Source organism: Chenopodium album, chromosome 13 (genome assembly GCF_948465745.1).
Source record: "Chenopodium album chromosome 13, dcCheAlbu1.1, whole genome shotgun sequence".
In the NCBI taxonomy this organism is placed as follows: domain Eukaryota; kingdom Viridiplantae; phylum Streptophyta; class Magnoliopsida; order Caryophyllales; family Amaranthaceae; genus Chenopodium; species Chenopodium album.
In genome coordinates this window covers 3,214,849-3,225,479 of record NC_137846.1, presented here as the reverse complement: position 1 = coordinate 3,225,479, position 10,631 = coordinate 3,214,849, and the positions used below count along the sequence as shown (strand labels likewise).

Genomic DNA, 10,631 nt, shown 5'->3' with positions numbered 1-10,631 from the left:
TTTAGATCAAATCAGAAAAAATCAGATCAGATCAGTTCAGAAAAAATAAGTTTAAATCAGATCATCGTTTTATGTGCAGTTTTTTATCGCTAAATATCTTAAATTTCGTAATGAAAAAAATTATGAAAATTACATATTAATAAAATACACATTATTACGAATCTAACAAGACCCCACTTAATGTATTTTTTTTATATATATATTATCGTATATTTAAGATTAAAGTTTAGACAAATTTAATATTCAAATCAAATCAGATCAGATAAGCACAAATAAAGTGAAACAAACAAAACCTTACACTACCAAAGTAAACGGCAAGTTGCGACATTGAATTACACAGCCAACACAGGACTACTCCCAAAAATCCTACTCCGATGGTTCAACCTCGTTGCATAGTACAAGCTCACAGAAATCGAGCGAAAGAGGAGAGAGAAAAGATGTGGAGCTCCATAGTATCAACTATCAAGATCTTCGTTCACCAGAAGTTTTGGGCGAAAATTGATTTCTTCTACCCAAACCCCACCATCTCAGGTATTCCATAACCCCTTAATTTCATCACATTTTACGGTTATCGAGAATTCCGGCTAGTTTTCATATCAGAATCAGAGGTTTTTCTCTCATTCTTCTTCTATAAGTGAAATTGAAACTTAGAATCATGATTCCACTTCTTCTGAGGAAGTTGTATTGAGAAATGCTGGATTTTTTTTTTATTTTTTTATTTTTTTATGATACCCATGATGTTAGTTCTTCTCTCAAGAACTTGAAATGAACCCTAATTTTGATGAAATTAATGAAAGTAGTGATGCCCAGATGAGTGGTGATGGGTTAAATGATCAGGAATTAGAAGGGGTTAGTGAGGAAATTACTGGGGTTGAGCTTACAATTGGAAAATGTATTGTCTTTGCTTCTAAATACTGTAGATGGGTCTTTAGAGTCTAGCATTGATAGTATGGATTTGAAGTTGATTGAGGAGTTTGTGGTGAGAGTGCTTGAAACACCGCTTATTCTTGGGGATTATTTGATTAGGTTTTACAAATGGGTTTCGAGTCGAAATGAATTTAAAGGTAATATTTTGTTGTTAAGGGCATGCTTGGATTGGGGGTAAAACATTAAGGGGGTAATAAAAGTCAAACTTGAAAAAACAAAATTAATTAGAGATGTTGTTGTAGGACATGGTGCTTACAAATGAAATAAACTAGTTGTGCCATGAGGAAAAGAGAGAGATGGAGGAATTATTACTCTCATAATGAGGGTAATAGTTACCCACCCTCCCCCTAGTGTAACTATTACCCCCAAAATGAGGGTATTGATTTCTCTTTCTTCACCTCACACCATACCATCACTACATAATCTTCTTACAATCACACCATCACTATCTCCTTCTTCCCTATTTTCACATTCATTTTGCTTAGTTTGACTTTTATTACCCCCTTAATGTATTACCCCCCAATCCAAGCATACCCTAAGTGAACTTGTCCGTGCTATTTGCAATGATTCTGAACCCAAGAGGAAAGATGTTTATGCTTTGTGGGATTTGGTGAAGGAAATGGGTGAGAAAGAGAGTGTGTGGTGTTGTTAATGCTGAAATGCTAAATCAATTGATATCGGCATTTTCAAAATTGGGTAAGGGAAAGGCTGCATATGAGGCATTTGGGGAGTTTGAGGAATTTTGGCTGCGTCCTGAATGTAGACAGTTAGTATCTTACAATTGAGGTGCTTTGCAAGAGGTCATTCTATGACTGGGCTACATAAGTTGTTCAGAAAATGCTCGATGCTGGAATGCTTCCAGAGAGTAAGATGGTTGGTGAGATCATATCATTCTTATGCAAAGGATACAAGTCCAAGGAGGCCCATGTTGTCTATCTTGCTGCAAAGATGGATAACAAGTATCCTCTATAGAAGGCAGTTAATTTTTTGATAAGTTGTCTGTCGAAGGTGGATGAAACTGTGGACTTAGCACAGGAGACGCTGGTTGATTTTCCTGATGAAGTTCGTAAACATGCTATCAATCCGTTCTCATGGGTCATCTACGGTTTGTGTAGGAAAACTGACATTGAGGGTGCTAAAAAGTTGTTTGCTGAGATGACGGAAAAAGGTCCGCCTCCTGGGAATGCAATCTTTAATATTATCATTAACTCTCTTTCCAAAGCTGGAGATTTGGAAGATGCCAAGAGGTTACTGAAACTCATGGAGACTAGGGGACTGAAACCTGATGTCTATACTTATAGTGTCTTAATTAGTGGTTACGCAAAGGGTGGTATGATGGAAGAAGCTCACAAAGTCTTGTCAATGGCAAAACTGAAACACTCCAAGCTCTGCCCTGCTACTTTCCATTCACTCATTCGAGGATATTGCAACCTTGTAGGATTTGACAGGGCTATGAAGCTGCTGAGTGTGATGAAGGACTCCGAGGTTGAGCCTAATGTAGATAAGTACAATAAGTTAATCCAATCATTTTGTTTGAAGGCTTTAGATTGGAAATCAGCAGAGAAGCTTCTGGAAGAAATGAAAGAGAGGTTTGTATCTACCTGGTTTTACGCGAGGTCTTGTAAGTGCAGTTAAAGAGTTGGAGCAAGAGGCAGTTGGATCTGAAGATGATCATACCTAACCATAGATTGTTAGTGGACCATGATCAGTGCTGTAACATGAAGTGGCTGTAGCCGTTTTTGCTCCTTTTTCTTGTGGTAATATTTCTTTTTGTTTTATTCTTTTCATTTCCATTTTGTTATCAAATTTTGGAGCTCTTAGGCATTAATCTGGATGGCATCGATTCCAGAACTGTTGATCAAATAGTACATCTTCTTTCGTTTGGCTGGCTATGCCATTTCGTTTGTAGCTGGATCTGTTGGGAAGTTAGTGCTTAAATATTTTTGGGGGTTTTCACCAGTCTTTATTTGAGAATTGAGTAGTAGTAGTAGAGGTATTTAATTTAAACTCTGTAATCATTCCCTTTCTTTTGCTTTGAAGTGCCAAGCCTTTTACTTGTATTTATCTGTCAAGCAGGTTATTGCCTTGCTAGTATCATGGCTGCCTTTCACACAGATACTCTAGGTTTGATTGCTCCAATTTTTGTTTTGAAGCCTTGAAGGAATATACTACCTCCGTTAATTTTTAGTTGCAACTTTTTTATATCTCACAAATAATACCCCAAAGTTGCAACTAAAGTTAACGGAGGTAGTATACTTAATGGGAGGGGATGGCCAACGATCCAGCCTTAGGTAAATCTAACACACAAGGTAAATCTCTACATTTCTAGGAGACTCTTGCAGTTGAAGTGCTGACAAATTTCGGAACTGAACTGTATGTAAGTCTCAGACCTCTGAGACTTGCTAATAGCACCATTGCCCTGTATTAGCAAAAGAAATGCAAAGAACTTCACGAATCCAAACCACCCCCCCCCCCCCTTTGTTTTTCTTGTACTGGGCAATGGGTGATGTAACAATAACGACGAGTCAATGGCATGAGTAATGCTGGTTGGTGGTTGCCTAAATATTTAAAGCAATGATCTAGTTTACAAAACTGTAATCCATTATCGCATCACATACCCGAAATGGTCTCATGTCTCATCTCAAATTATTTGTTTAATTTGTCATGTTACAATCAAAGTGTACAAGCTTTGATCATATTAGATACATTAATTATTAGTGAATAAAGAGTTAATAGGGGGTTGCACATCATGATATAGGATAAGTTGGAGTAGAAAAGAGAAATTGGTGAAGGCATCTACAATTCTACATAGCTACACCTCATGTTTAGTGAGTTATTTTAACCACAATCATTCAAAGACAATGAAAGTAGCATTTATTGTAATTATATAAAGTAGATACTGGCAATCAAACGAGTGTCTTAGAAACCATGAAAAGTACCTTAGAATTATAATTTGAGGTAGGACAATACTACAAGCTAACTTTGTCCATAATGTTAATTTATTGTTGATGAGAAAATAATACTTTGAATTAGGACAATCAAACCACCTTCTTAAATAACACGTAATATGGACTAATTAGTAATTACACATCACTTTACCCAACTTTCTGAAATGTATAAAACTGAATATTTCAAGTGCCCATAAAAGGCCCCATCCATGTTCTTTTTGCCCCAACTAAATCCAAATCCCATGATCATGTCACATGTTCATCATATGATATGTATTGATCAAATGATAACTAAAATTTTCATTATTGAAGAGATTGTTTGATAATCTATACATATTTTCATAAAATGGAATTATTTCTATATAAGTTTATAATTCTCATGGACAATCTTTAATGTTATTGAAGATGTTGAAGGGGAATGATATCTGTTGATATACTTTCAAACCTTATCTCAGTGGTTGTTTGAGATGACAGACCTTAGTTCTCTGAAATATTTTTTTGGGTGTGGAAGTACTCTAATCAACAAGATCGTTTTTTGTGTCAACGAAAGTATACACTGGACATTATTTCTAAAGTAATGCAAGTTTATCGGGAGCTAAGCCGAGTGGGTTTCCTATCAAGCATAATCATAAGATCGGCCTAGCTAATGGGGAGCCACGCGCAAACCCAGAGTTATCGTAAACTTGTGGGTCGATTAATTTATCTTGCGGTCACTCGTCTCGATTTGACATACTCAGTTCATAATTTGTTTCCGTTCATGCATGAGCCCCAAAGTGAACATTAGGGTACGATTTTGGGAGTGGTCTGCTACTATAATATACTCCGTACTACGTATTAATTTTACCATTACCAAAAATACTAACATTATCCATAAATTTTTTATCAAAAAATAAAATACTAGTATTAATTTTGCTATCATGTTGCTTTTGATTCGAAAAGAACTCACTATAATTGGGACATCATCAACCGTCTTAGACTTTGTATCTCTTCTCATAGAGTAGAAACTTTATTACAAGTACTTATTATCTTGTCAAAAATTAGAAATTAGACTAAAATGATTTAGATATTAGGTTAAATCAAATCAATCAATATTTATATGTTTACTCTTCACTCACCAAATATTCTACTCCGTATTACAATCTTTCAAACATCAATTACGTATATGATCACAAATATAACAATTTAATTATTATACATTAATGTAAATATATGATCAAATTTCAGTTTGACCAAAGCATCAAATCATATGTCAATAAATTCCATCATTGTATAACTTTTGAATAAAAAATAAGGTGATGTTATATGTAGCTCTTAGGGTTAATAATAAACCTTTAATATCATTTATAATTTGATATTCCGTATTAATTTAGAAATTTATGACAAAATCATCCGCAAATTAATGTAATTAATATTTTTTTTTCATTTGTTTTTTCTATTTTTTTCTTTTTATATGTAGTCTTAAGGATTATGTATAGCATTAACCTCTGTTTTTTCAGTTGTATCATTTTTTTCAAATTGAAAATTTCAAATGAAAGACATAACTTTATTTAAGTAAGACCCTGTTCACTTCACCTTATTATATTTACTAAACTGAAATTATTTTTACAGATGGTCTATTAAATTTTCATCTAAAAGTTACTGATTTTTTACTAAACTAAAATAATAGGATCTTACTTTAATAAACTTTTTCTATCTCTACGAGTACGCAATTTACAAAGTGATGCAAGTATTACATCCGTTTCATATTATTTGCAATGATTAGACATTTGTTCTCTCTACTTAGTATTAAATTATTGCAAATAATATAAAACGGACAAACGGTGGTAGTAAAATGAAAATATTAAAAAAAAAAAAAAAAATCATTATAGGACTGACATTTTCAATTTTAGCAAGTTTTTCAGATTCCCCGCAAAAATAGTAGGTGCAAACATGAAGTATATAGGAGTAAACCACTGCTGCTCCAAAATTAGCACTTTCCCATATACTAATTTCTCTCTCCTTTTTCACAACTCTTCTGAGAAATCTCGCCATTTTTCTCTGAAATCTCAACTCAAAAACCCTGAAATTAAAATGACCAAGAAACCCAGTATTATCAAAGATAATAATAATGGGTCTACTTTGATTCAAAAAGAAGTTACTAGAACTGATTTTCCTCCCGATTTTGTGTTTGGTGTTGCAACTTCTGCTTATCAGGTTTTTTTTTTTTCCTTTTTTAAATGATTATTTATTAGTTCAATTTTATTTGTTTGAATTCATTTGATTAGATTTTCTGAAAGAGGGAGAAATACCCACCAAAAAAATTCAATTTGATCATACTAAATTTAAGCTATATTTGATTGTTTTGTTGTTGGATGATAGGTTGAAGGAGGGTGGAATGAGGGTAACAAAGGTCCTAGTATTTGGGATGCTTTTACTCATATTGAAGGTAATAATGAGTTTGATGGGATTTTTTTAATGTTTGGATAAGATATATTGATTTGATTTATTTGGTATTTTGTTGTTGGGTTAGGAAAAATTGTTGATGGAAGTAATGGTGATGTAGCAGTTGATCAATACCATCGTTACAAGGTTGGTTGATTCTAAATGTTACATTTTTATGAAAAAAACTTCTGCTTTCGTTTATATCTTATATAGTTATATGTATGTAATATGTATACTAAGCTACTCCAATTGGTGTTAGACATTGGTATGTGTCCAAGTGTTAGAGTTGATTATTATATGAATAACTTTCGTGTTTTTGGTACAAAATGAAGAGTTTGAGTGATATAGGTTATACATAGGCCTGATTGTTTGGTTCTCATGGTAACAGGAAGATGTAGAACTCATATCTACATTGGGTTTTGAGGCGTACCGGTTCTCAATATCATGGTCCCGCATATTTCCCGGTACAAATTTTACTAGTATATATTTGGTGTATAACATTTTACTAGTATCTTCTATTTTTATGTTAATACTTTGTTTGTCTAGAAATAGAAGTCCTATATGATTGTGTTAAAATACAAGTATATATGAAAAAAAGTTGTTGCATTTCTTGGAATAGCTGTAGTTTGTAATTGGCTTTCTTATTTTAAACTTACTAAAATTGTGTAAAATGGGAAATTGCAAATTTAAGTAACTATTGTGAAGGAATTTTGGTTATATTGTGCCTTGTGTCAAGACAATCAATACTGCACGGAGGGGAGTTTTTAGTGTGTCAATTGTTCTCACATGAAATGGTGTTTTGCTATGCTTTCAGATGGTCTCGGGACTAAGGTTAATGATGAAGGGATAAATTACTACAACAATCTTATTAATACTCTTCTCGAGAAAGGTATAAATTCCTGACTTTACTTGAAATAGTTTAACATCATGGAGCAATGAAAACGATGTTATGTACCAATTTGCAGGTATACAACCTTATGTTACTTTGTACCATTGGGACCTTCCTTTACATCTCCAAGAGTCAATGGGAGGATGGATGAATAGGGACATTGTGTAAGTACTTCTCATGAACTTTAATGTTAGGGGTAGAAGCGAATGAGCCTCTAAAATGAAACTCCATGCTTTGAAACTGAATGCATATTACTTAATAACCAACCACAGAAGAGTATTAGCTTTTATTACATTATTTTCTGCTATCTTGTTTAGTTCTGCCAAGATGAATTGGTGTTCTCATGCTAGAGTTGTCTAATATGCTTTCAACAACTGGCAAATACCAGAAAATATTTTACAATGTATGCGGAAGCTTGCTTTGCAAATTTTGGGGATAGAGTTAAACACTGGATTACATTTAATGAGCCTCTTCAAACTTCTATCAACGCCTATGGTATTGGGATATTTGCCCCTGGAAAATGCGAAGATTCATATTTGGTAGCACATCATCAAATCCTGGCCCATGGTTCTGCTGCTTCGGTCTATAAAGACAAGTACCAGGTATCAATTTTCCTAAATTGACTCACCACTATGAATAGCTGTGTGAAATGCATTGCTTGAAGCTATAGCTGATTAGTTGCTGACGAGTTCCATAAGAAACCGAAATGATTGTCAACGCTTCCAACTTATCTCAATGATGTCACCCCATCATTTACTAATCAACTGGTTGTGTTATTGCCCTGATGACTGAGATAAGCTGGAAACCTTAATCATTGAGATTCGAAGGAGGCCATGAGAATGACTGATTTTTTTTATTGACAACAATTAATAATGCTCTTGGTGAAGCTTTTTTAATGCATTATTACCCAGGCCTTTACTGATATGCAATTCTTTTGTCCTGCTTTTCCCCCCTCCATCCAGGAAAAGCAAGGTGGACAGATTGGGTTGGTGGTAGATTGCGAATGGGCTGAAGCAGCATCAGAGAGTGTTGAAGACAAAATTGCTGCTGCACGACGCCTTGATTTCCAGCTAGGATGGTATCTTACCTCCTGTTTCATGCAGTTATATTTTTTTTGACACGTTCATGCAGTTATATTTGGTTATCAAGCTTAGAGTCAATCTTTGATTGAATGATGGACCTGTATTATTTTTTTTCTAGTGTTGGAGCAGAGCTGAACTAATACTCTTTCCTCTTGTTGGAGGAGCTGATCATTTAATATCCTGTTTGCCGTAGGTATTTGGATCCAATATATTTTGGAGACTATCCCCAAGTAATGCGCGAAAAACTTGGGGAGAGGCTTCCTAAATTCTCTCAGGAAGACAGAGACTTGCTTCAGAACTCCATAGACTTCCTTGGTATAAATCACTACACTACTAGGTACATAGCACATTCAACTGCTGATCCTGAAGGGCATGAATATTACGCAGCACAAGAGATGGAGAGAATTGGTAATGCTGAATCCTTAAGGACCTTTTTATTTATTTGTTATCTGTTCTTATCTGTCTTCTTGTTTCATAACCAGCTGAATGGGAAGAGGGTGAATCAATCGGTGAGAAGGTATTGTTCAGCTCCTTCAGAAGTGTTTTTTTTTTTTTTTTTTTGACTTGTATCATTACTGATTTTCTATATTCACTTGACTGGCAGGCTGCATCATCCTGGCTATATGTAGTTCCTTGGGGATTTAAGAAACTTCTTACTTACGTAGCAAAGAAATATAACAATCCTACAATTTATGTTACTGAGAATGGTATAGTTCTTCCTTTGAAAGATTTTATTTAGTCATTCAATAATTTGGCTAAACCAACCTTCTCCCCATCACTTCCCCAAACTTTAAGGAAGAAATAGAAAGAAATGAAGAACACATGGATAGTGAAGAGATCAACTTGTGAAGCTATTTATATGGTGACAGGTATGGATGATGAAAATGATGACTTGGCTGAGCACCATGAGGTGCTAGATGACAAGTTGAGAGTCACTTACTTCAAGGGCTATGTTGCCGGAGTTGCAGAAGCAATCAAGTAAGCATCTTAAATTTAGGCATTAGATGTTCTAATGGGGATTAGTTCCTTAATCACCTATGTCATGGATGGAGTTTACATGTCATTTGCTTATTCTCACTCGTCAATCATGTTATACATCTTGTGTGATTTGTGGAGAACTGATGACTGATGATTGGCATATTGAGATTCTAAAATAGGTGTATTATAGCTGCCTACTTACTCATAGAATACTGGTTGATTGGTTGTATTGTGTGTGCTCTTTTCACCTGATTTTATTTAATTGGACTGCTTTTTGCTCAACTAAAGTGACATTGAATTTTTATTTATTTCAGTTTTTTGCTGTTTTAGACTGACCTGTACTAAATTGGTACTTTTTTTTAGATAGATTTTACACTGAAACTTTTATTAAATCAGTTGAGGAGAATGAGCCTTGCCCTTTGTTGATGAGACATAATTTATATTTTGTTTGGATCCAATATATTTTGGAGACTATCCCCAAGTAATGCGTGAAAGCTTGGTGTGAAAAACTTATATCAAGTATAAAGTTTAATGCCATCTTCTAGGGTAAAATCTTGGCCATTCATTATGTTTTTCTATGTAAAATATGTTACATGTACTTCTACTAACAATTGATCAACAGGGATGGCGTCAATGTGAAAGGATACTTTGCATGGTCTTTGTTGGACAACTTTGAATGGCAACAAGGTTACACCAAGCGGTTCGGTTTAGTTTATGTAGACTACAAGAACGGACTTTCTCGGCATCCAAAATCCTCCGCATATTGGTGGATGCGATTTTTGAAGGGCAACAAGGGGAAAGATGGTAAAGAAGAGTGATTTTTATTGGGTCCTCGATCTCATTGAAAACAGAGTATTACAAGTTTACAACTTACAGATTATAACCTAAACATTCTCTAACTAGTGCTGTGAACTTGTGACACTTGTGAAGGCTACCAATATACATTCAGCAAATTTGGTTATACTTCTTTTTTGGTCCTTTTAGTATGGCTTTGTTTTCTTTGGTGTGTTTTTTTAATGTTTTTGTTAGAACTTCCTGCCAATAAAACAACAAGGGTTATACTTGGATTGCTTACTATTACCAACTTATAAGATCCAACATGTTTTTCTCCAAATTTCCTTCTGAAAGTAGTTATGGATCAGCCAATATATGATGAAGTTGGTCAATGTATTGTCCAACACTCCCATGACTTCTAAAGTTCGGATAAATTGTCTCACAAAATGCAAATATTTCAAGCTATACTCAGAAACAGTAAAGAACCTTTGAAAGTTGCAACGCTAAAAAATCCCCATGGTTGTAAAATCTACATTAACAGATGTCTTAAGTATAAAAACTACTGCAGTATCAACCCTGAAGAAAGTTCTCAAGTCCTCAGAAGATGGTGTA

The 10,631-nt window shown here is 34.4% G+C and overlaps 1 protein-coding gene and 2 pseudogenes across 1 annotated transcript; all 3 read left to right on the top strand.

The window, feature by feature from the left end:
• The first annotated feature begins 374 nt into the window (after positions 1-374).
• LOC145577077 (small ribosomal subunit protein mS80 (rPPR6)-like) lies at positions 375-1,900 on the top strand (annotated as a pseudogene).
• Positions 1,158-2,939, top strand: LOC145577076 (small ribosomal subunit protein mS80 (rPPR6)-like; annotated as a pseudogene).
• Positions 2,940-5,788: 2,849 nt separating this feature from the next.
• On the top strand, positions 5,789-10,231 carry LOC145575979 (beta-glucosidase 42-like). Its single transcript, XM_081633761.1, has 13 exons — positions 5,789-6,068; positions 6,234-6,300; positions 6,385-6,443; positions 6,685-6,760; positions 7,111-7,185; positions 7,262-7,349; positions 7,574-7,787; positions 8,148-8,263; positions 8,461-8,675; positions 8,750-8,784; positions 8,872-8,974; positions 9,137-9,245; positions 9,868-10,231. The coding sequence occupies exons 1-13, from the start codon at positions 5,805-5,807 to the stop codon at positions 10,061-10,063; spliced, it is 1,617 nt and encodes a 538-aa protein (XP_081489887.1). The 5' UTR covers positions 5,789-5,804; the 3' UTR covers positions 10,064-10,231.
• The last annotated feature ends 400 nt before the right edge of the window (positions 10,232-10,631 follow it).

Excerpts from the sequence above, each read along its gene's own strand:
- LOC145575979 (XM_081633761.1), top strand. The coding sequence starts at position 5,805 with ATGAAGTATATAGGAGTAAACCACTGCTGCTCCAAAATTAGCACTTTC. Across the intron at positions 7,788-8,147 it reads TCTATAAAGACAAGTACCAG|GAAAAGCAAGGTGGACAGAT; the intron begins GTATCAATTTTC and ends CCCTCCATCCAG. Across the intron at positions 8,264-8,460 it reads CTTGATTTCCAGCTAGGATG|GTATTTGGATCCAATATATT; the intron begins GTATCTTACCTC and ends TGTTTGCCGTAG.